This window comes from Topomyia yanbarensis, chromosome 2 (genome assembly GCF_030247195.1).
Source record: "Topomyia yanbarensis strain Yona2022 chromosome 2, ASM3024719v1, whole genome shotgun sequence".
NCBI lineage: Eukaryota > Metazoa > Arthropoda > Insecta > Diptera > Culicidae > Topomyia > Topomyia yanbarensis.
This window is the reverse complement of record NC_080671.1, coordinates 12,045,181-12,071,029: the sequence shown is the minus strand read 5'-3', so window position 1 is coordinate 12,071,029 and position 25,849 is coordinate 12,045,181. Positions and strand designations below refer to the sequence as shown.

Genomic DNA, 25,849 nt, shown 5'->3' with positions numbered 1-25,849 from the left:
ATGCAACCTAACGAGAGTGGGTTATGATGCGTGCGGACGGAAGTGTGGTGCATTTAATGATTAAATTTGATTTGGTGTTTTTCCCCTTCTGCTTTCACTTACAGGTCCCCGAACGCGTAAACCAAAGAAGAGTCCCAGCGAGAAGGTGCCAGCCAGCAACGCCAGCAGTACTAGCAGTTCAAGTGCTCTGGCGGACGATAAGCGACCGCGGACTGCCTTCAGTGGACCCCAGCTGGCGAGGCTGAAGGTGAGTTTTTGTGTTGATTTTGCGTGTATATGGGAGAGTAAAGTATGTCTGAATTCGATGATTGGAAACTATATGAACACTGTCGATTAATGGTATACAATACGGTCCGAACTTATGTCCTGGTAGAATATAAATTCTGATTTTGACTAACAATTTAAGCTCCTTTTTCATTAAAGTTTTTTTTTCGATTCTTACTATTTAAGGTGTCAGATACATTATATCAGGAATCAGAATATATTGGCTCGTTTGACACGTTCCCCGTTAGTTATGGAATTTGCGTTTTGATTTCGGGTCATCACAATCCGACACTAACTGATTGTCACTGATTGACGCCAGCTTCAAAACCGAAAACACTATTTGTGTTTTTGAGTAAACCCCTAGTCCTGAGTGATGTCGCGCAAGAAATGAAATTTCCCATGTTATTCAGAGATTTGTCTCGTGCCAAATCGTAAATAAGTCTATAGCTCGTTACCACGCTGGGCTAGCAACAATGACATATCCTTGAGTTTTAGCTCCGTACAGGGAGCTTTTAGCTTCATCTAAATATGGAGAACCAAAAATCCAGATACTCTCTTGCATTACTGCAGGGCAGTTACATATCAAATTATATGAAGTTCCGTAATCGGATTTACAAAGATCACAGAATAATACTCAGTACGCTGAATAGTAACCATGCGATAATTGAGTTTGCAATGTCCAGTCAGTACCCTGACTAGAATGCTGTCATTGTGCTTGGAAAAGAATGACCCCAAAGTTCTTAACTTGATCTACGACAATAATTTCGGAGTCAAAGAACGGCAACGGACAAACTCCGGTTGTAATCCTTCGTTTGGTGAAAATCACCATTGATGTTTTATTTGGATTAAGTGATAGTCCAATCTGAAGACATCATTGCTCAACAATACATAAGGCTTGCTGCATCAATTTGAAAAGTGTGTCAATGCTAATACTGGCGATCATTATATGATAATCATCGGAAAAACCATATGTCGGAAATAAAAAATAAGTTTCCTCAACAAGCCATCGGCGACAAGGTTCCATAAGAGTGATGACAGCACACAACCTTGAGAACATCCGCAGACACTTAGTTTCCTAATCTCTACTTGTCTTAACGATGCGCACAGATGTCGGTTGCTAAGCATTGCGTGTATCCAGTTCGTGATTTATGTTAAAAGCAGCTTCAATATCAAGAAATCGTTTAAACTTGATTGCTTTTGTTAAACATGTAGACAACATTATGTAACAGGGTGGTAGTAAACCTCCCCCGCTGATATGCCCGCTGCATTGCATGCAGCGGGTGCTCGCCCAAGCTAACGCCCCGAATGTAGTGGTCGAATAAACGTTCCACTGATTTGGGAAGGAAGGAGGTCAGACTGATCGGTCTAAAGCTCTTTGCCTCCTCATAAGTGACGAGGCCTCCTTTGGCAATGAAATTGATAGTTATTTCCCACCACACTTATGGAATGCATCCTGTTGCAAGATTATAAGAAGAACTTTTTTCAAAATATGTTTAAAGTTTTCATATCCTCTTTATAGTAGAACTGGAATGATATCATCTTTTACCCAAGACTTATATTGAGAAAAACTTCCAATCGCCCATTTGATCCATTCGGTTGTCACAATTATACGAGCAACTGTCCTAGAATCAGACCTAACTAAAAAAACTCAGGAGCAGTTGGCTCCGTACAGCCTAAAAAGTGTGTGTTCCAAAAACAGAGTTGGGTAGTACATCCTTTTTAATCTACCAGTCTTGTTGAGGGTTCAGATATTTGTGCAGCGCAGCTATTCCAACCAGTTCGCTCAGAAGATCGAGTGGTTTTGTGCACGCTTTATGATCTAATCCAAAAGCCTCTCATCCGTATCTGCTTCTGAGATTGTGAATTCTTCTACAATACATTTTGAGTCAAGCACGTTCGGCATTCCACCAAGGGGTTTCTTTAGAAGCACGTATAGCACTAAGTGGACATACCTATTGATATGCTGTTACTATGAGTGAGTTTGTTTTATACTTAATTAAGCCACTTGGATATTCAATTGTTGGAAATACCCACAAAACCTAGTCGCCAAACCCTCTTCGTACAGGTCCCAGTTCGTAGAGTTGGGATTGCGATATGTGACAATATCTAGTGAGACGTTCAAATGATGCAAGACTTATGATCAGATAACCACAGTTTGAGCTCGTTTGGTACGAGCTAGTTTGCCAACAGAAGAGAGTTACATCTAACGCCTCTTCCCTGCCAGAGCGTGCAAATGTTGGACGATTTCCTACATCGTATCTGTAGATTTCTACTGTATTCCATCGATTCGGTGCCCTAAATTATGTGGCGGCATTTGCATCACTGCCGTTTCTGAGTAGAAACCTATTTCTGCCCCAGTATGATACACCCCCCCTTTTAAAATCACCAGAAGGAGATTCATTGTGTGGCAAATAGATAGATGTAGACCCCGTTTTGTTTTATCTACGGTCATATTGGTGTAAATGTGGCGGGCCGTTTTTGTTGAAAGATGCGAAGACGGAGTTAACAATTTCACGCCCTACTTTTTTCTATGGAACACAGAGTTAAACAACTATTTTCCTTAATACTGCCGGGATAAAAATACACTAAAATATGTTTTTTATCAATGTTGCTGTTGCATTGCTGCTCAGATTTTACTTTCCGAGGCTCGATACGATGCTTATAGTATATTTACAATAGTCCAAATGCATGGAAAAGATTGTCGAAGACAATTTAAATTGGTTGATTTAATCAGTTTTCAATAATATTGCAAGACAACAAAGATATTTCAAAATTTCATTTTCCACCGATAACTGAAACTGTCTCTGGCAGCACTGCTCCAACAGAATTCTATCAGACTAAAAGCAATAACTTCAGTTCAACAGTTAATATTTATAACTGCGCACCTCTCAAATGAATGGTAATAGTCACACTTACTAGTTTTACCTATTTTCGTGGGATAATCTCTCGTACAACAAAAATTATAGCTGTTTAAACACGTTTTAGTTTCTAAACACCGTGTACATGAAGTAGTTAAGTAGAAATTTAATAAACTAAAGGTATGGGAGTTTTTCTCCTTGCATATGGCGGGATAGAGTCATAGTTAAGATTCAACTTTTTGTCAACTTTTCGGGAGTGTTTTATATTGAAGGGAAAGTTATTGGCAGTTGACAATCAATAGTTTTGGACATTTTCAATACACAGGAGATTCGACGATGTGTGAAAATAGATTTTGTTCAACTTTTGGGGAAAGTTTATTATATTGAAAAAGCTATTGGTAAGTGAATAATCAGCTCCAATAAGACTTTAATTTGACTAGTATCGATGAACGCGGATCAATACGTACTGAAAATTCGCCGCGTCTGTTTTAATGAATCAAATTTCAAGTTCCGTTTTTGGTAACAAGCCCGTCCATCAGGTTAACGATCCTTTGTATTTCCCTTCAATGTTCGATATAATCGTTCGTATACATGTATTTCACAAACAATCCGATATTAGAATCAGGAAACACTTTCGCTGATTTATAACATCTAGAGCTATCATAACTCTTTGTCTGTATAAAGTGTTATCACTCGATAGTTTTCAACCCAAAAAATATATCGTAGAGAAGGAATAGCGAAGTTAGTCTAAATAATGTCGCAATAAATAGTGATCCGGCCCATTAAGCAGATAAGATTAGTTTTTCTGGGCAATACTCCCACGATCGGCTGTGTGGAGTTGAAATTGCTTTTGTTTAGAAAACATAGGATACTCTCGGTAGCTGGCTACCCAGATTTTAAAAGAACAAAAAACTAAACAAGATCTTTTTCGAGCGATCGTGTTTTCGAAAACTAACTGAACTACAAACTAAGGGATCATCCATAAATGACGTAGCATTATATGGAAGAGAGGAGAGTTTTGCATTTTGTGATGATGTGTGACGACGGGAGGGTAGGGAGTCATGTCAGGGTATGTAGCTTTTTCAAAGGGGAATAACTAACATCGGTTTTTATTTAAAAAAAATCACGGGGACAGGGGGGAGAGTTACCGTCGAGCTACGTAATTACCCGGGGGTATTTAGAGGTTTGTGACGAAATGCTACGATGGGGAGGGGGGTGGTAAAAATTACTCAAAAAATGCTACCTCATTTATGGATGATCCCTAATAAACTATGCTTTACAGGTCGCATCGCTTGCTTGGAGCGAATCTTAGACCCTATTTCCTTCCAAACCACCAACTCCGCGACACCTATGGAAGAGTCTGATGAACCTTCGGTATAAGATTCCTCATTTTATTCAAACGATCGCCGGGTAAAATCAGCACCGACACGATAGAAACCACGAATAAATTCGTCGCGTGATTGAATATTATTAAAAAATATAAGCAGTGCTCCTTATAGCCGGCTATCCGGAGTTCAAGTTGCTTATTTTGCTAATCGTATTAATACAACAAATGATAAATTTCCCAAATTCTCGGCAGCCGGCTGCCCAGAGCAATTATTACATGATAACGCTATTGGCACACTTACTAACAACTCTCCCCTTCCCGTGATACATGTGGAGATGCAGAGGATTCCTAGGTCTCTAGTAGCAACATGTATCGGACTAACATTCCTTCCTTTCCCAGAAGATCTGCATTCGGACGTGGCCGGCGTCGGTATTGATCAGCATGCAGGGATCGGAATAGATTGTACAATGTGGCTCATCATGTTATTCCCAAGCATGGTGTTCCAATCAACATTTTGCAACCTAATTTGGTTCTGGTCAATAACGGAGTAGCAACTACGGGCGATCTCTTATGCTTATGCTTATGCTTATGCTTTGCATATGGCGGGATAGAGTCATAGTTAATTTGTTACTACATCAGAAATTAGTTATAAGCAAACTGACAAAACTTTTGAGTCTAAAGCCTTTGTACTATCAGAAAATTTAAAAAGTACAATTATCGTTATAGTCGAGAAAACATTTTTACATTGTTTTCTGCGTCCTAATCTGATTTGTTTTTTCATTTTCATTTATCTGCCATTGATGGTTTGAATCATACCTAGTCGATCGATCGGTCTCTGTGGAACCACGTAATGGCGGTGAAAATTTCACTAACTTATCTGGAGTACCTCAAGGAAGCAATATGAGCACATTGCTCTACGCGTTTTTTCAATGACCTCTAATTTGTACCGAGGAAGAATTTTATATGCGGAGAGTTTGCAAATTTTTCTGAACATGTTGTCTCACCTCAGTTTTTTAGAGTTACAAGTGCTTATCAATTAATTTACTGAACAGTACGTTCTTAATTTGCTGACCATAAGCGTATCAAAGTGTCACAGTCACCCTGTTTCCAGTTAGTATGATCAGTTATTGGCACAGCCGCCATTACCGGTCAGAAACACATAACAAAAAGGTTTCAAAACAATGTCTCGTTTTGTTACTTGTTATAATTTGCCGATATTTTAACTATTAACGAAACCAAATTTATAACACAAAATGTTAGAAAAATTGCATTTCGTAATATTCTTGTTATTTCATTCCGATCGGGTAGTGTAGAGTCCTCAACTGTATGATTGGTTATCGAGGCTGGAATATATCCAGTCCAAATTTACCAGGTATGCTGTCAGACTGCTTCCATGATCGAATCCAACCAATCTTGCGCAATATGCTGACTGCTACTGACTACCCGAGCAAAGTCGGATATCAAATTTAAGTAAATTCTAGTGGATATTCGTGGAACCGCTATTCTAAAACATAATTTTGACAGCTGAACCTAATAATTCGTTTTTTTTAGAATGAAAATACAACGTGTTTCGTTTTTTTGCCATATTCAAATCAAAAATAATGTCAAAACCGTTATTAAAGTAACAAATTTTGGTTTTGGAAAGATTGAGAGTCCTATTTTATGAAATATTTTTTGTTTGGGTGAAACAACAGATATTTTCAAGACGCTCACAACTTTTGTGGGAAATGAGCGTACGGGGCTATCCGGACCGCCAATTCCATCAAGCACTGTTCAGCGGCGCACACTATTGCAACGCCACAGCAAAGAAAATACATGATGCGTCAATCGACAGCTGTGGCTAACCAGATTGTTTTCGTAGCGCAATTTTTTTTTTGACTTCTTAAGGAGTTTTTCCGAGGGTCCGAATTACCCCTATATTGTAAAAGGATGCAAATCGTCGCTTAGCGTTGCCATGGAATGGTGCAAATGAACTTTTATGGCACCAAAATGTACTTGAAATTTGAAACTATCAATTAGGATCTTTGACCGTTAAATTCTTTCACATCTATCCACCTGAAAGGGCGATTCGCTTAGGTAGGTCCGAATAGCACTGGGTTGGCCCTACGTATATTTATGAACACATTTAAAAAGTTAAAATAAAATTTTCCTTGTAAAACTTCACAAAATGGCGAAGTCAAGGACAATTTCTTTACTGTAACACATAATTGGAGGGAAAAGTGCAGTTCGTAATTCTGGATGAAATTAATGAAACAACAAATATTCGATTATGCTATATTTTTGCGTCAAGCCGGCGCTAATCTATTCCGACAATGTGTTAGTGTCGGTTTCTGATGAGGCGAAGCCGAAACGCAACATAGTATGAAATATTCGATTTCCGTAACTTTTTTCTGCGGTTTTCTAAAAAAATATGTATTTTTGGTTTGAATTTTTTATTTGAACGTGCTACAGAAATGGTTAAAAGCAGTTTTCTGGTAATATTGTTCGTTATAATCTTAAAAGGCTATATGAAAGATTGTTGTGATATATTCTTCGATTTATCTGGTGATATAAGCTACAAAACTCGACTTTTTCGATATTGTTAGCAGGAGCGGCCAGGAGAAAAAATTTCGGGAGAGGTTCGAAATTTTGAATTAAAAATGAACATTGTACAATACGTAATACGTAAAATCTTATCTATTGAAAATCAGTATTGGTGGTCGAATTTGGTTACAATCATTTGTTCGAGTTATATTTCTGGTTATCGAAAAAATGTGATTTCTAGAAAAACTCAGTTAAAGTTTTCAGTACACTCAGTAATGGTAAAGATTCCTTTTTAAAATCAGATATTGAGTGCTTGATAATTTGTTTTTGGGCATTAGGATTAATAATTATGATGCAATTTAAAATCCTTTGTTTAATCATTAGTTATTGTGAGTCCAACGGTATCTAAAATATGTTGCTCATTGCGAGGTCATTTTTAGAAAAAGTCGATATCGAAATATTCGCGTTGAGGTTGCGTGTTATCAAGGGCTTCAATTTCAGTTCTAGTCCACAGATCGCCATGAAAATTTGAATAAACTCTATCTTGGATATATGTCTACTTCAAATATACTCAAGAATTTTTTTTATTGTTTGGCTTAGCACAGCATATACAGTCCCTTAAGGGAATTAAGTTTCTCCATTAATAATGCATTGCATGAAGAACTTAAATATTTTATTCGCAAAGCATTAGTAATAAGTCGATTGTCTGCCTATATAAAAGGGAGTTTTTTTCGCTTTGTCCTTGATTTTACTTAACTTTCGAAATTTTTCGCAATGATGTTGTCCCAAGATAATTTGATCGATACAATATCCGAAGAAGGAATTCTAAGTGTTATAAGAAATGTCATCACACTGCACAGTGGTCCGAATCCAGAATTTAGGATGACAAAAACATTTGTGACTAAACTACTGGTTCTAGAGATTTCATGTCTTCGGAACAAATAATCTATGTCAATTGGGTCATCTTTTGAGATGGGTGACATTAGGGTGGTCCTTATTGTTTGTACGATCTGAAAATTATTTTCGAAATAAGAAGAGATAGAGCAATGAAGTGTTGCGAAAAATTGTAGCGAAACCTTTTTCAAGCAACTTTGCTTAGGACGTCATATTTGTAACTTTATTGGTTTTAATTTTACAGGTATTAAAATGTTGTGTGATAGGGTATCCCTAACAAAATCAGTTTTTTCGTTATAACTTTTTAAATAATTTTTTTCCGCCAATAGCGTCTTCACAAAACTTTTAGAGCTTATTGAGACGAATATTATTTATATAGACATATTTGAGATAGCTCATTTAGTTCAAAAGTTATGAGCATTTTTAGCAAAAAAACACAACCTTTTCAAATGTTGATATCTTAAAATGGAGCAAGTGAAATTGATTTCTTCTTTTTGCATTCGAAAGATCACAATTGACAGTATATTTTATGAAAAAATCTCAGAGGTCATTTTTGTTTAACTCATTTTATTTTAGTTTGAATGTTAAGAATATTACTACTATTTGTAGCATTAAAAGTAGAACGGTCAGTGTAACCTAGCAACTATTTTTAAAATAACATCAGATAGATAAACAACATCTCAAATAAAACCTCTCGAGTGTGACGAAGGGCCCGCTGAGTTGTTTCCGATGTATTTCGTTCCGCCTGAGCCGCGGAAAACCTTTCCAGCACTACGTCATAATGTGGCGAAGAGTCCGCTGAATTATTATTTTAGTCACAGCCTTGGTAGAATCCATTTGGGAATCGGAAAACCTTCCCAGCACCCTGCTTAAGTGCGGCGAAAGGCCCATGTATGCTGTTAATTTGTCACGAGTAATCAAGATCCGGGTAGCATCCGGAAGATCTAGAAATCTGGAACATTATTTGACCTATTTTTCAACAAGATCATAGGGTCCGAAGCAAGGATAGGAAGAATCGCATCGTTTTATGCTCACTCAAGGCTCACGCGCACTCACCCACCTCCGATGCTTTATTCTGTCTTTCTTGTTTATGAGTGTCATCTGTTGAGCTCCCGATCGGCTAAAGCCAAGCGAATATGGTAGCTCACATGTTCGTATTTTTTCTCTCTTACGCTCACCTTGGATCGTTGCGATTTAGGTTCTTTCCGATACATGTTCGGGTTTGTATCCGAATAATGATGAGCGGATCCGTTCGGCAATGCGATTCTTCCTCAAAAATTTGGATCGCGATCTATGTTCGCCTAAATCGAAAATCGATTCAATTCCCACCGCATGCGAGCGGTAGCGGTGATTGCGATTGTTTGCATTGACGCTACCGCGGTGTTTTGTATCGATGGAGTGGTGTAGTGTCAGTCGAGTGCATGTGCGTGTTTGTAATTTGCTAAGCGAGCAGATTGTCCCTTTGTATATCATTCATATTCCACATAGGTATAAATGAATAGCGGACTTTACGCGTTCAATATTTTTGATGCACATCGTCAACCCAACTTTGTTATACCACAATGGATTATTGAACGCTTAAGAGCCGCTAATCATTAACAGACTTTGGAGTTTTTGTTTTCAAGACAGTTTGATGTTTTGCATAATTTGTAGTATGATAGTACAGTAAGTTGACTTTGTGACCAAGCCGGGGTGCGTGGAATCGGTTTCTTTCACTAGACTGTTCACAGTGATGTTATGTGGATCTAATTCGGAATGATGAGCGGTCAAGAATGAATCTGGAACGTGATGTTCCGTGTACGACGATTTATCCATCTGTTCTAAATATTGTTTTCTAAATATTGTTTTTGATTGCTTTCCCTTTTTGTGGTGCTTTTTGTTTTTCCTGCTGTCAATCATCATATATACTAGTGAAGAATGTTTGATCTTGTTTGTGTTCCATATTAGCGGTCCTTACACGTTCAGTTGTTTTGTCAATACTGGAGCGTATTGACAAGGTTATTCAACGTGTAATGGAATGGAGGAAGTATTGACGATATGTGTGTTTTATGTTTCTTGGAAGCTGTTCAATGATAGTACAGTAAGATTGCGTTTTTGGCACGTTCCGATTTTTGCATGCTCCCTTTTCGGTACACTCAGATTTTGGCGAACAAATGGATTCCGTTTTTGACAACATTATTGTTGTACATAATAGGTCTTTTAAAAATGCGCAATAGATATTTTTTGTATCAATTGATATCACATGTTACTTTATTTCCAAACATGGGAGTCATATTAACCCTCAAAGGCGCAAATAATTCTTTTTATTTTATTTTGTGAAAGTTCTTTCATAGTTTCAATACATTACTGTGATAATTTTGAAAGGTTTGGGTAATATTGTTTTAAAGCAGCGTAATGCATTTAAGGGTTAACTATATTTTATGCTATACGTGTTATATTTATTGATTACAATGCATAGCGATGTATTATTTATATATAATATAACTGTTAACAGTGTAACTAGTGTCTAACGGAATCAATTTACATAGTAAGACCCAGAGTCTGTGCACTTTAGGAGTCAAATACAGAGGAATGCGCTACACAGGATAATAAGACTATTTCTGGAAAAAAAAAATTCAAAAGAACCTTTTGTTTGGACAGTTGAAAGTGATTTTTACAAACAAAAATGGTTTCCTTCAAACCTAAATATCTTCAGGCTTAACAATTCGATTTTCAATCTATCGAGCTCGGTCACTAAAAATATGACTACAGTAACGCACCGGGTTGAGATATCCCAATTAGCTTCGATAACGTTAGTGATTTTTACACAAGTTGAACGCTAAAGATGGACGTCTGTTCTCTGTGGTATGTGCTCCTCTTTCAGTAATAAGCTACTACTCAATGTTTACTTTCCGAAGCACAATAGAATTCCCCTAGAATCTTTGCAAAAATCCAGTTGCTTGGAAAAGATAGCCGAAGACTGTCCATATTGATAGTATTTATAAGTTCTTCAGTTCTACGCAGTTCTGTGTCGTAAGTGCCTCAGTTATCGCAATGAACACCATTGTCAGCAGATAGCTAAGCTTTTACAGGATCGTCGTCACTTCTTCCATCTGACACCACACAAGAAGATTATTAAACATAGATTTTTTTATATAAACTCAAAGATGTAATTCGGTTTGAGACTCCAAGTTTTCCTTACAGCTTTTCTGTGCTGCCTGAAGGCTTTTCACATTTTTTTGGGTCTGACCCTAATGAGAACAGTATAGTTTAAATTCTAATATAATTCGCACAATACTCACAATCATAGAATTGCGACCTGGATTAAAATTCGCATCTTCGTAAAATTAACCATGTATCATTTTTCAAATTTGAATCTTAGGAAAGTATCTTTATACCGTGAGATATAACCAATTTTCTCTGAAAGTATTATATAACATGGGGTCTTCTATTAATATTAGATTCAAACTCAACCGATCTTGTCCGATTCATAAATTCCAATCGATTTGAAAATAGTGTAATTTTAAACAATTTGAGGCGGATCGAAATGTTGTTGGCCAGTTATTATGATTGGAAAAATACATGGCTACGTAAATTGCACACGTTTTCCATCCCCGGTTTTTGAATGATGTCTATAAACAAATTCATTCACACCGATCACTCGAAACCTTTCATGCTAATTTTTTTTTTGATTTGTTTGTATCAAGAAACACTAAAAACCTCTGATTATTAAGAGTGATGCTTCTATCAGAGTGCTATGGGCTGCCAAATTGTTCAATAGCCCATAGCACAGGAAAAAAAGACAAAGATAGTCTACGTTTATGTGTTTTTATCAGTTTTCAATAATAATACAATATAACGAAAATATCTACAAATTTTATTTTCACTGCTAACTGAAAATGTCTCTGGCAGCACTGCTCCAGCGGAATCCTTTCAGACTAATATCAATAACTGCAGTGCTATAGATAATACAATTGTAAGCGCATAAATGAATGGTTATAGTCCTAGTTACTCGCCTTATATATGTTTGTGAACAAATCTTGCCTGAAGCAAACACCAATAGTTACTTCGCCAGAACGGTGATCCTTGTTACTAAATTTCACGCAATCCACATTCCAATTATTAGTTCCAAGAAACTTAATAAACTTAACAGCATTTCAGTGAAAATTTCGTTTGGTAAACTGTTTTTAAAATTTCGATTTATCTATTATATTGTATGATATTGTTATTAGTTGATACATATGATTCCCTTTCTATCTGTTTATTCACACCTAATTTCATGCACATAAAAAGGTATGAACTTTATGCGCCGGACTCGTATGCCTTAGCACGAATGCGTTTTTGTTTGATCTCGAAACTGAGTCAGGTTTCAACCGAAACTGTTATCACTTAATTTATTTTGACATCAATTTGAGTTATAACCTGGGCCAGCTTCGTCTCAAGCCAAAACCACCTAAACGTGGATAATCATATGATTGAAGCAAAAGATATTATCATTACAGCTAAAAACAAGAAAATTGATCAGCGACAATCGATATTTTGTCAATTCTATACAAATGCATATCACCGAAAGTAGCGCAATGATACGCTATAAAACGCACAACTTTCGAGATTATTTATTGGCATAGAAAAGAAGACAAATCTAAGTTTCCTCTCGAATGTAGCGCATGAAAGGAGCCGAACGCGCCTGAACATTGAAAATTAAACTAAATCCAAACAAATCTAACCCAATTTACATTACTACACATCTTGTCTACATCGCAAGTACGGCATTTGTGCATACAATGGTAGAGTTCAACACGAGCGATAACATGTATAGCGCATGATAAAATTAACACGCAGCAAGGAAATGACTGCGAGTTGAACCTACACAGCAGGAATTGCCACTCCGTGCGGTGTCCAGGCGGACACTGACTCCTACCGATATTTTCAGGCCAGCCATATATTTCAATCGTTCAGTTTCAGGATTGCGCACGAAGATTTGGATCATTTTTCCGAACGAACATGTTCGCTGCCGAATATGTTCGATGGCACTCATTACGTCACTGCATCGGCAATGTGGAACGCGTTAAAAAATTTTGCGATTTCCGATTCTCTCTCTTTTCGTAATCGCATACGGTGTGATGCGGAACGAGTTGTGTGGGTCTGTATCTTTTTAACGAGAGTGTAAACCCCCGACGATGTATAAGGAAACAAATTCATGTACGCTCATGGCGGTGAGCGAGTTTTCCGCACCTTGGTCCGAAGTAAGCAGCAATTTTTTTTTTAATATTTAATAATTTAATAATCTTTAATATTGGCAACGCCGCTAAATTTTCTTGAATGGTTTTCTCGAAACTTGCCGATAGACTTATTCCTCGTTTCTAATGCCTCAGTGAAAAGGCTTTAGAAACGAGGAATATGTCTATCCGCAAGTTTCGAGAAAACCATAGAAATACATAGAGTAGAATGGGGTCAAACAGGTACGGGTGTACAATAAGTATCTTTGCAATGTTATTGCAGAGGTAGCTCGTGTTGCGTGAATTAGACACACGGTAGAAAGCATCGTAGACGACTATCATTTGGGCTGTTGCCGTGAATCAGCTGTATTAGTTACGACGTCGTTTATGTTTTCGCGTGTTGTGTGTTGTTCTGCGGAAACGAATTGTCTTTCGTCCTCAGTACATTACATTTAATCAACGTAAAAAAACATCAAGTGAGTTGTTTCTTACGTAAAAATTAATGTTGAACAAGAGTATTGTGTTGGTTTTTTGATATTTTCGTTTTTGAAAGAGATTCGGACATCAACATGGAACATATTTACGCTACCAACAGGAAGAAAAGCATGCTTGACGATAGACGAACCAAGTACCAAAAGTTTATGAAGGGTTGGAGATAGAGGAACCAACCGTACTCGTGATCGTAAATCATTCTCGTTGCTTCCAAATAGCCTGCAAAAACTTGGGAGTTTATTTTTGCTTTGCTAAATGGTAACGGCGCGAATGATACCCAATCGTTCCAATAAATCTGCATTCAAACCCGTGATCTCACAAACTCCATTCATCAAAAACTTTTCTTGTCGCGTTGCCATCATTGAAATTGCCTCCACTGGGTAATGGTTTCATTAATTCGAAGGCTCGATCTTTTCTTTAACGATTTGTCGTCTTTCCAACACGCCACTTTGGTGTTTCCTTCTCAAAACGTCGTCATCGACCACCGATTCTTAACATTTCCGTTCGATCATGCCTATATGATCCTGCCTAGCTCTAGCTTTCCGTTCTAAGTTTACGAATGATTAACTTTAGAATACCTATATGTTTTTCGATTTTAACATCTTTCGTTTCTCTTATTCATAAATTTTCCGAAAATAGCTAACAAAGTTGATACTGTAAATTAAAATATGTGTGACTAGGATGGCTAGCCAAACATCACACTACGTTCTCCGCTGTTCAGATGGATTGATACACGGCTACATGAGAAATAACAACTCAGTGGGCCCTTTGCCACACTTGGGCAGTTTTATTTGAGATTTTGTTTAAATATCTGATCTTATTTTCAAAATAGTTGCTAGGTTACACTGACCGTTTCACTTTTAATGCTACAAATAGTAGTAATATTCTCAATATTCAAACTAAAATAAAATGAGTTAAACAAAAATGACCTCTGAGATTTTTTCATAAAACATACTATCAATTGTGATCTTTCGATTGCAAAAAGAAGAGATCAATTTAACTTGCTCCATTTTAAGATATCAACATTTGAAAAGGTTGTGTTTTTTTGCTAAAAATGCTCATAACTTTTGAACTAAATGAGCTATCTCAAATATGTCTATGTAAATAATATTCGTCTCAATAAGCTCAAAAAGTTTTGTGAAGACGCTATTGACGGAAAAAAATTATTTAAAAAGTTATGACGAAAAAACTGATTTTGTTAGGGATACCCTATCACACAACATTTTAATAGCTGTAAAATTAAAACCATTAAAGTTACAAATATGACGTCCTCAGCAAAGTTGCTTGAGAAAGGTTGTACTACAATTTTGCGGAACACTTCATTCTTGAGCGTTTTTTCAAAACGTCATATCTGCAATGAGTTACTCTCTTTGTTTACTTTCTCTTCTGTTAATAATTCGGTTACTTTAACATTTATCCCTCAGCTCTTTGCATAATATGCTAGTTAAAACCACCGTCTTTCGATCTGTACTGTAAAATAAGTGAAAAGTGTTATAGTGACGCCGGAAAAATCGAAAGAGAAAGTATAAACAGAGAGTAACTCATTGCAGATATGACGTTTTGAAAAAACGCTCAAGCATTGTTCTATCCAGTGTTGCTGAACTCGTAAAAATAACTCTTATATTTCTCATTCGCGTGTTCTCATTGCGCCCAACACTCGTATCCGAGTGTTCTCCATACATGCTTTTCTTTCGTTCGCTCCCCAGCCGGGTAGAATTTCTGCGAGTTCCAGTCGCCAAAAGCCACTCAAATTGCACATATTGAAACCCACTCTTTCGTTCGCACCCACCCAATGGCGCTCAATCCTACTGCTGCTACCACTCGTCCATGCTCTCACTCGCCTAAGCTCCCACTCGCCCATGCTCCCACTCGTCCGTACTCCCACTCGTAGCCACTCGCGCTCTTTAACCCACTCGTATCCACTCGCACTCTTAAAGGCGTTCGCCTGCACTCGCACTCTTGCAGTCACCAGCGCTCTCGTCCCGTCTCGCATTTCGTTCTTCGTTGGTAGACCAAGAATGCTGCAAATGAATTTATTCGGATATTTTATGTACAAAGTCCAAGCCGCGGCTGTTTGAAGATCGAATTGCACAATACGTCTGGCTTTCGTCACCAATACAGCACGTCAGGGAACGTCAAAATTAGTTATATGCAGTTAAATGGAGGTATTCACATACAATATCAACAGCACGGAATGCTTTGACGTACGGAAAGAGTGAACGAGAGACGCATTCAACTTAACTTGATGGAACGATGACGTGGTGCTGACGGACATTAACGTTGATGGAAGCTGATGTATCGTATGGATTGAGGTTGATATGACACTGGTATAGCGGAAAAGGAAATGGCGCGGGAAATTCTCTATTCATCGGTTCACTTGTTGTACAATGAAGTCATAAACGCATCCGAATGAAATGCGGTCGCATTAAAACGCAAAAATACCTATATTGAAGTTTGAGATTTTTTGTGGAATAATGAAATTTTATTGTCAAATACCATAAAGGCACATAATTCCGCGCAGTTTAGAATTCCGCGCACTCTGAGCTATTTGCCAAATTGCAGAAGCAGGCTTGTTAAAATAATTGAACATGGTATACACATATGCTGCTTATGTTTATCCATACCGACTGAGAAATTTTTTTTCTGGTGGCTCATATACCTGCAAAATAATAAAATAGATCGCTCGTCCTTGTGGCCGCCATATTTGCATATTTCCTAAGCGATTGCGTTAAGACCATAATGTAGACAGTATAACTAATTTGAAGCGAAACGGTTGATTTTCATTTTCAAACTTGTAAACAACAAAATAAAAAGAGTGTGTTGAATTACAATTCATAAGACCAAAATGGCCAGCACATTTATAAATAGGTATTTTCTAGGGTATTATCAGTGAACTTACAGTGCGCGGAAAAAGGTGCACTAAATTTAGGCGAACCCAATTCCGCTCATAAAAATTGTAGTTTCAGCCAACAAGAAAAACATATATTACACTCTAGAAAACGTCAAAAACCATTGCTTATGGTCCGGCAAGGACATTTGGTCGGTGTTAAGTCAGACCGGACTAGGTCGCAAAACTTCAAAAAATGAGATAATGAAAATACTGGATAAAGAATTTCTTCAGCTACATTCAACTTTTGCCAGATTTGAAGAATGTAACCATAAACAAGAATCATGGCAAAAAATAAAGTATAACGTATTCAAAATTTAAACTCGTTTTTCTCGAAAACAATATTTTGTCACATTTGTCCAGTCTGGCTTAACACTGACCATTTCATCTAAAGAGCTGCGAAAACTCCGGGAAGGTAATGGATAAAAGGTTTCTTTCAGCGACATTCAAACATATCTGGAAGAGTACCAAACCTGTCTTCAAACATTGAGCCGGAGTTATGAAAGATTCGAACTAAACCAGGGAGATAAAAGAGTATATGTGTCTGACCCATACTCTTTTATGTTTTTGGTTTAGTACGAATCTTCCAAAACTTCTGCTTCCAACGGTTACTGGAAGAAATTTGATTACAGAACCTGCTGAACCGGTAACATCGCAAAATCCTTTGATAAAACTTGTCACAAACCAGCAAACGTAAATTCAATACAATATGAAAGGATAATTATCGTTTGCTGCGACTAGTCTATCAGCAATATTTCGATGAGGTTACAAGGAAGAAAAAAATGTTGAAATAAATTTACAAAGAAAAAAGAGAAGTGAGATTGAATAAAAAGCTACAGAACAGATAAAAACGAGCAAGTAAAAAAACTTTTGACGAAGAACAGAAAGAAAGGGAACTGCAGTGTAAATACCAATCCAATCTAAAACTAATGATATAAATATAATGAATTAATCCACATTTCGAACACATAGCAAAAAGAAACAATTCAAAGGATATATTCTTTACCATGGTTCAATGGAAATTATATTCACCGCAGTTACCTAAGTAAACCTTATTCAAATGATACCCTAAAATTGAGTAAAAATTCTATTCAGGTAGTTTTTCGTATTCTACAATACGTTAATAAAAATCCTATAGATTTAGATGAGGTTCCACTTTTGTTGTAATCCTACTAAATAATGTTCTGCGCGGAATTTGAAGCACCTGTGCGCGGAATTTCAATCAGTGTAATATATGATGCGCGGAATTTGGTGCAACAACACATCTTTCATTTTTGTAATTTTGTGTAATTCAGTTTAAATTCTCCTGTTGTTATAATTTTCCATAGTAACATAATAAAATTGCTAGCCAGTGGGATTTATTGCATAACTCTAACAATTTGGATTGATTTTTCATAACGAATTTAGCTTTACTCATTCCTTAGGTGCGCGGAATTTTGTGCCTTCACGTTATGTCACTGAATGAATATATGCATAAATCGCTAAGAATTTGTTTTGTGCAGATAATTTTCGTAAAATATCGAATTGAATAGCTGCTCCAAGAGTGAAACTAATTTTTATAAAAAAATTTTGAAAATTTTAGTGGTGAGCTGTTTGAAATAAAATTCATTTTGCCAGATTGATCCCCTTAATTAAAAAAAAATTGGTATACAAATATCGATCTTAAAAGATCGAATAAAAAGAAATTATTTATAATTGAACACGATAACTTTTCTAAGATGAACGAAAATAAATTCGTGCAAACAACGAAATTGTTAGTAATACACACAAACCTTTTTTTAAATAACACCATTTCGTTTCATTCACGAAAAATAATTTCGATATCGTACAATGTACACTTAATATGCAAAATGCAAAAAAAATGAAAATTTGTGAATGAAATGACCAAAATCTACTATTTTCAATGCACGAAAATACTTCGATGCAGAAAATGACGAATGAAATCGTGCATTGCACGATCATTTTTTCCATTTACGAATTTATATTTTCAGTGTATAATTTCTGAATTGGTTGATTTTTTTATCATTCCAAAATTCAAAATGGCGGCTCGCGTCGACCTCTGCACGACATCATCTTTGAACTTCAAATCCGCGGCCTGTTTCATTTCACAAGATTTATAAAATTCTTTATGACTTATATTGCCTATGATCGCAAGTCAGTCCCATAAAGATAGGAAATCCCATAGAAAACGGAACAAATATGCAATCATGGGTAGTATACATCTATGACCATTCCTTGTACATTTTGCATTAAATGAATCGGATCAAGACCTGTGCTTGATATTCGGATTAAATACATCGTTTCGAGATAAACGCATTTAATGCGGTTCACTACAAAAATTCAAATCCATTAACAAACATTGGCTTCTAGAGAATATGTATGTAGGAGATCGACTACCGTCATAAAGTGAATTTCTAAACATAAGCACTTAATTTGTTGAAAATTTCGTGACCAATTCCAACATACGCTATCTGTCCTCCAAATTACGACGGACTCAGAGCAAATCTATCAGCTGTAAGAAAAGTACAGCGTGCGTTATATACTCTAAAGCATTCGTTCACAATCCAAAATTGATACAGCCAGCAGACTATGCTAGAAGAAATCTCAAGTGAATGATTTTGCGCACTTTCCACGAAGCTGAACGCTGCACTTTAAAAGTATGAGTAATAAAGCTGCTACTGAAAACTGCGAGCTGCCAAAACACATGTATTTGAAGTTATAGAGATGATACTCTCATAGACAGGCCAGCCGAACTAACCAGTCTATGAGATAAATTTATTAGTAGAATGTTAAGTGCGTAATATGGTTCGAATCGAGTTTTTAAGCCACAAGCAATACTAGTATTGAAATTGTAATTTTTACTTGCTCGTCAACTTCTCACGCTGGTTTTTCCCAGATAACGAATTAACTAGGGTCCGGGTTTGTTTTGCCGACTGGTATTTTCCCGAATGGGTTGTTTTGCCGAATTAAGTATAAAAAAAGTTATTTTTAATGATAATTGAATAGTATAAAGGATGATTCAATATTTATATTTGACGAAAAGCATGGATGTGGGATGATAAATTATCGAATCAATAGTCAAATTGTAAAGAATAGTTAGGGTAATTAATAAAATCAAACTTTAAATGAAAATCGTTCCTCTTTGAGCGTCTTGGTGGAATTCTGAAAATGAAAATTTTGAAGATGCTGAATTTAAATGAAAATCAAAATGACTATAGAAACGAAATATCTCTGAACTAATTCCTACTATCGTGATTCACTTGCTTCTCTTATTAATACACATAATCTTGGATTTAGATCATTTCAACAAATATATAGAAAAAGTTTTATAAATTTGTACTAATGGAGATTTGAACATGACTGAACAACATTGTTTTCGGTAATACTGATTCTTCTTGACGCAAACAACATTTTTATGCGAATGCATAATATGTGTAGTCAGTCGATGAACTAAGGGAAAATGGAATACAAAAATCTTCTTCGTTATTTTGAAGAAAAGTGAACGAATTTTATTTTTCGGTTTATCTTATGCCATTTCCCGAAATTCCAACTGTTCTATATTTTTTTGGTTCATCGAGTAACTACAAGTCTATGTTTTAATTTTTTTTTATTGAATTTCCTATTTCAGACAATTGTATCAAGAGTTATCATGTCCGCTGCGGCACTCCTCGACATGGAAAGGGTTCAGAGGTCCATTGTCACCTTGCCATCAAAATCTTATAACAAAATTACTTTCAGTTTGAGCACTTTATAGTAGACGCCCCGTAAAAGACAAGTTTTATTTAAGACACCGCACTTATAATTTGATTACATATTTTTAAAAAAATATGAAGAACAATATATTTAATTTGTTCTTTAAATACGACCGGCATAAATTTGTATAGACAGATAACGTATGTATGCAATGACAATTTAATGCGAACGCGCGCACTGTTAGTTTAGTTAGATTTTGCTTGCGCTGTTTTAGGATTTCATCAGAATGCCGTACCTGATCCCTTCGCTCCTTTACGAGCGCTCCCAGTTGCTAAAAGAGTGTATACGTGCTGTTCTAATAAACATCTTCAGAGCTATAAAGAGTGCTTAGCACACGGGAGTGGGTGGCATGCAGCAAAAACTCGCAGCTGAGGAGTCCCATCATGGGAACCCACTCTTCGTTGGAGCTGATATCTAGCGAGCCGACAAGAGTGCGAGTGACACATGAGCTTATAGCGAAGGCAGATAACTCACATGAATCAAACGTAATTGCCGCTCGTGCTGACTGTCACATATTTGAGAGTTCTTCGAAAACGTGTGTACAGCAGTAGGGAGCATACAGTGTGAGTCTCGCGCTCGCAGGCGAACGAGGTGGATGTGTTGGTTTCTCGCTCTTTTAGCAACACTGGTTCTATCTCTTCTTATTTCGAAAATAATTTTCAGATCGTACAAACAATAAGGACCACCCTAATGTCACCCACCTCAAAAGATGCCTCAATTGACATAGATTATTTGTTCCGAAGACATGAAATCTCTAGAGCCGGTAGTTTAGTCACAAATGTTTTTGTCATCTTAAATTCTGGATTCGGACCACTGTGCACTGTTAGGTGGATTAAAAGCGTTTTATAAATATATTTTTGCTCAGGGTTCCTATGTAACCAATTTTAATCTCAAAATTCTATCATTGCTCTGTGGAATCTTCGACAATTTTACCTCATTTTACTTAGTTTAAGTTTTTAAATTTCAAAGTATTGACAACGAATGCAAAACATGATTTTTTGAGAAGGTTTCATATGCAAGGTTCTTATTGGCTTCCATTATTCACTGTGAGTCGATATAATTAGTTTGTGGCGTCACGTATGATTTCCAAAATGACACATTAAATATGCTTTGTTGATCAGAATACTTGTTGAGTATTGAAAATCTGATCAATAAAATCGTGATTTTGAACGTTCAAAACTCCTAAGCTATTATATCATAGGAAGAGCACATGATTAGCACATTGGTGATATTTTTAATTTATTTTAATTTCACGCTCAACAATTCTTCTCTTAGGTAATAGGGGTAGTATTTCACTTATCGTGAAACTGTGGTGTTTTAAACAACAATGTTCTAGTATAATCTGAGTCTGAGCAATAATAAGGACTGTTTTCTAATCTCAAATAACCTCTCTTTAGTGCGACATCTTTGTCACCGCCTTTGTACCAACGAATAGACGCATTTCACATAGTAGGAATATGACACATTGTTCGAAGCCAAAGCACAATGTACAAGTAATCAAAAATCTTAAATCTGTTGAACCCTTTTTTAGAAGTCTTCCTTTTAATTCCACTTTGTTATAAAGAAATGAAATTAATTTTAAATTTTTACACTTGTATTGCTTTATACAGACACACTTGTAGTTTTAAATACATGTACTTTAATATCACAGATACGTATTTCGGCTACGGCTCGCAATTTTTTTATAACAGTGGAATTAAAACGGAACACTTGGTAAAAAAAACTCTTTAATGTAACATTCCACCAGGTCGCTTAAAAACAGTTCCCTTTAAAGTGTTAAGACAAGTGGCTTTGTGCGCTTTCAACATCTTTGAAGATAAAGTTATTTCACGATACATGATTCGTTATGATCAATGAGGTGCAAAACTACTTGTTATACTTGTCATTTTGGGGCAATTAATCATGTCCCAAACAGATAAGACATAAGAAAAGCTTGTTAAACAGATGCAATTTAAAGAATATTTGCGTATTTTTTAGAATATTTTGAACAATGAAATCTGAAATTAAGTGGTAGTTCCTAAAACAACTCACCAACATTCTACTAAAATCTTAATTATTAAACGCAAATTTTTGTTTCATATCCGTAAGTTTAATTCATAGTTCTTGTTACAGCTTCTCCATTTTGTTATCATTTCTAATTCAGTGCGAAATCAATAGTATAATTTGGACTTTCAGTTGCGACTGCAAAAGTTTGGCTTTTCTCTTGAAAAGTACTCATAAGACAGGAATATTTTCGATATCGTAAATGATGCCTCAGAATGATTCCAATTTAGCGCAGTCAAACAGATCGATAACTGAAACAATTCATTTATCGTTATTTTGAATGAATTCTCGCATTGGCCGTCCATCAGCAGCCGACCAGTTACGGTCTTGGCAAGCTAATTCCATTAATTTTTCTTCCGACCAATGCCATTCAATATATCTCTAATGGACGGAACTGGAGAGATGTTTGTGCATTCAGCTCTTTTGGGATGAGCTGGACCTCATTGTCGTTCTACCATTGCAGCAAGTCCATGTAGTGATGGCTGCTGGATAGATCTGGTCATAACATAACATGGGATTTAATGAAGAGTATGCTTCCGAGTAGTTAGTCTTATCTGTAACAATAATGCTGATTTTCTTGCCACAGGAACAATTTCCTTGCCAAATCATATTTTCTTTTCGAAAATTTATCCGCGAAACCAAACTTTAATCTGCTAGAGACCGCATAGCCTTGTGAAATTCGAACCCCAGGATTTATTTACAACCGGTTTTCGCATAAGTTGCATCATCGGTCTAAACACATCCATCGAGTTCGTCAGCACTTTGCCGTACAGCCCTGGTTCTGGCCGTTTTTTGTTGATTGAGGCTACTGTTAGGTTGTGACCTTCTTCGGTTTACCGGCTGACATTTATAGCTTTCTCGGAGAAGGCTTTGCCGCACGGTGAAGTATTCAGTTGTTTCGCCATGTTGGCAGAAATCTTTGACGAAGAAAGTAAAGATCAATTGCCCCATGTAACTTTTTGTGTGAAACTTATAGACATTTGAACTAAAATAGAGCCTGAGGTACCAACTCTTTAACGACTGCGGTAAGACATTGGATTTCAATCAATTGGCCAACAACTGAGAAACAATGCGTCTCAGCACGTTGACCTGGTTGAATCAACAGTTGCACTTGGACTTGTGCTAAATTTTCTCTTATTTACTCAAATTGTCTTAATTTTACGGGATTCTGCTTTGAATTTGCTTACGTCTGTGAAATGTATACGATGCGAATTTAAAGGTGGGCTTCGGGCGATAGACCAACAAATTTTAATCAAGTTGACTAGCATTTTATTTGCTTAGCAAATTGGTAGTTAGGCCAACGTAGGGGTTAGGCATTTTTCACATAGAATGTGTATGCAAAATTTGAAATAAATTAATTAAGTAGTTTTTGAATGGCAGGTTACACTGTGTTTTTCCCAGAGACGTTATACATAAATCTTCATCGCTGAGTCGCTTGTCAATATTTTTGCATAAAAAAATTACAGAATGTTATTGAAATGATACATTATAACACACAAAAGTTTTGATCAATTCGCTTTACCCAAAGTTCTTAAAAATATCGCAAAAAATATTATATTATATGTAAATCGTAGAAAATATATATTTAAAAATTTCTTAAAAAAATTTGTTTCGCCTTATGACAGATTCGATTGTGAATTGACTGTGTCACTTATTTCGTGTTCGACCTTTAGACCAGGTCAGACCAAATATAAAATTGAGCCTTTTAATGGACATCCCTAAATTTCGATATGAATTACTACATCTAGAATCAATGCATTGATCGCCTGGTCTCCGTTTTCGTTTTATGGCCCAAAACATATTGTTAAACAAAATACCAACTAAATATAGGCTTTTCTATAGTTAACTGCTCAGTTTGGTAATATCATAGAACATATTCGTTAAAGTTACGCATAATTTTAATGTACGTGTTTTACAATTTATGTTATTGGAAGTTTTGTTTAATCATTGTCATTTAACCAAATTTGGTTTGCTACATTTCCACCATCTCTCCCTCTCTTTCCAGCACGAATTCGCCGAAAATCGCTACCTGACGGAGCGGCGCCGCCAGGCGCTGAGTGCCGAACTGGGCCTGAACGAGGCCCAGATCAAAATCTGGTTCCAGAACAAGCGAGCGAAAATCAAAAAATCCTCCGGCCAGAAGAACCCACTCGCACTGCAGCTGATGGCGCAAGGTTTGTACAATCACTCGACGGTGCCGCTGACCCGGGAGGAGGAAGAACTGCAGGAGATGCAGGCTGCTGCCGCTGCGGCGGCTGAATCTCGAACCGGTTCGGCGGCGGCCGCCAGCGTCTAGCAAGCGTGACAGTTGTAGGCAACATAGTAGGCTATGATGTGTGAACAGGATCAGATTGTGCACCATTCAGCATACCTTTCGTGAAATTTTTGAAAACAAAAGAAAAACAATACAAAACCTTCTACAAGTTTGATAAACAAGTAGTAATAGTTCAAACTAAGCTAATTATTATAGTAAAGGAACTGAAGAAAGCAGCTGAGCGTTTGGTAAATAGCTTTGTTGAAATGCTTCACTCATCCATGCTATCTCAAATCTCAACCCAAAAAGATTATTTTGTTCCACCAAACCAACCGAAACCAGACAATTTGATCACATTTGAAGATGGAAGTAATAGAAAATCTGTGATATTGTAACGTTAAATCACTCACTAATAGGAGACATGATGTACATTTTTAGTAGCTAATAGTTTTTTTTCAATGTTGTAGATAACTATTCCTTCCTAGCTGTTTGCAAACTGTCCTACTTTATTGTACTTAACCCAATTTAAAACCAGTGAAATGTTTCTCAATCAATAGATGGCAGCCCGAGTCTCTAACCGCAATCGAACTGAGTTATTTTAAGCAAATCAACAGTATCATCGAGGTAAGTCTTATTAAAGCTGAGTATTAGATAAACGAATTTGTAGATTAGTGTAAATATGTACTCATTTGTATTGCGAATACTATCGAAATTCAGTCGCTGAAAAGCGTTCATTCGTAACTAAAAAATAATGAAAACGACACTTGCTTGTTTTGAGGTTAGGAATAATTCGACCTATTTATTTATTTCGTTTACCACAAGTCAAAAGCAAGTGAAATGCAATCTTGTAACAAATATCTCGAGAAGAGTATTCAATTTTGACAAACCTGTAATAAAATGCTAGCAATAAACAAATCTTTTAACTTTTTCACTTGATAGAAATGTATCCGAAATTCTTTTTCCTTTCAGTGTTGCCAATATTTCTTGCGATTTGTGGATAATTTGTACCTATTCGGTATTGAATGTTACACTGCAATAATCATCAAATTGTAAGCTTGTTTTAGATAGTTCGATTCACTACACAAACTTTTCCCATTTTCATGTCAACAAACAGTTACTAAAAACTTATCGAAACTGATTAATATTCAATAGCTTTATTTCTTTTGCTCACTGATAACGAGTGCTGTTCTGCGATTGGTGAACAAACGGAATCGTTTCTGAAGCTGCTAATGGAAACCAGGCACGGAACTATGTTGATTGTTTCAATGTAACAACTTCATGAGTAAGTATCAAAACAGCGACAATTATCGTAACTATTTCAGAGCAACTTTTTCCCTTCCCTGGAAAAGTTTTATT

General features: G+C 36.4%; 1 protein-coding gene across 1 annotated transcript; it reads left to right on the top strand.

Moving 5' to 3' along the window:
• Positions 1 to 25,375, top strand: LOC131679317 (homeobox protein E60). The gene is made up of 3 exons (XM_058960025.1): positions 1 to 16; positions 105 to 247; positions 24,245 to 25,375. The coding sequence occupies exons 1-3, from the start codon at positions 1 to 3 to the stop codon at positions 24,533 to 24,535; spliced, it is 450 nt and encodes a 149-aa protein (XP_058816008.1). The 3' UTR covers positions 24,536 to 25,375.
• The last annotated feature ends 474 nt before the right edge of the window (positions 25,376 to 25,849 follow it).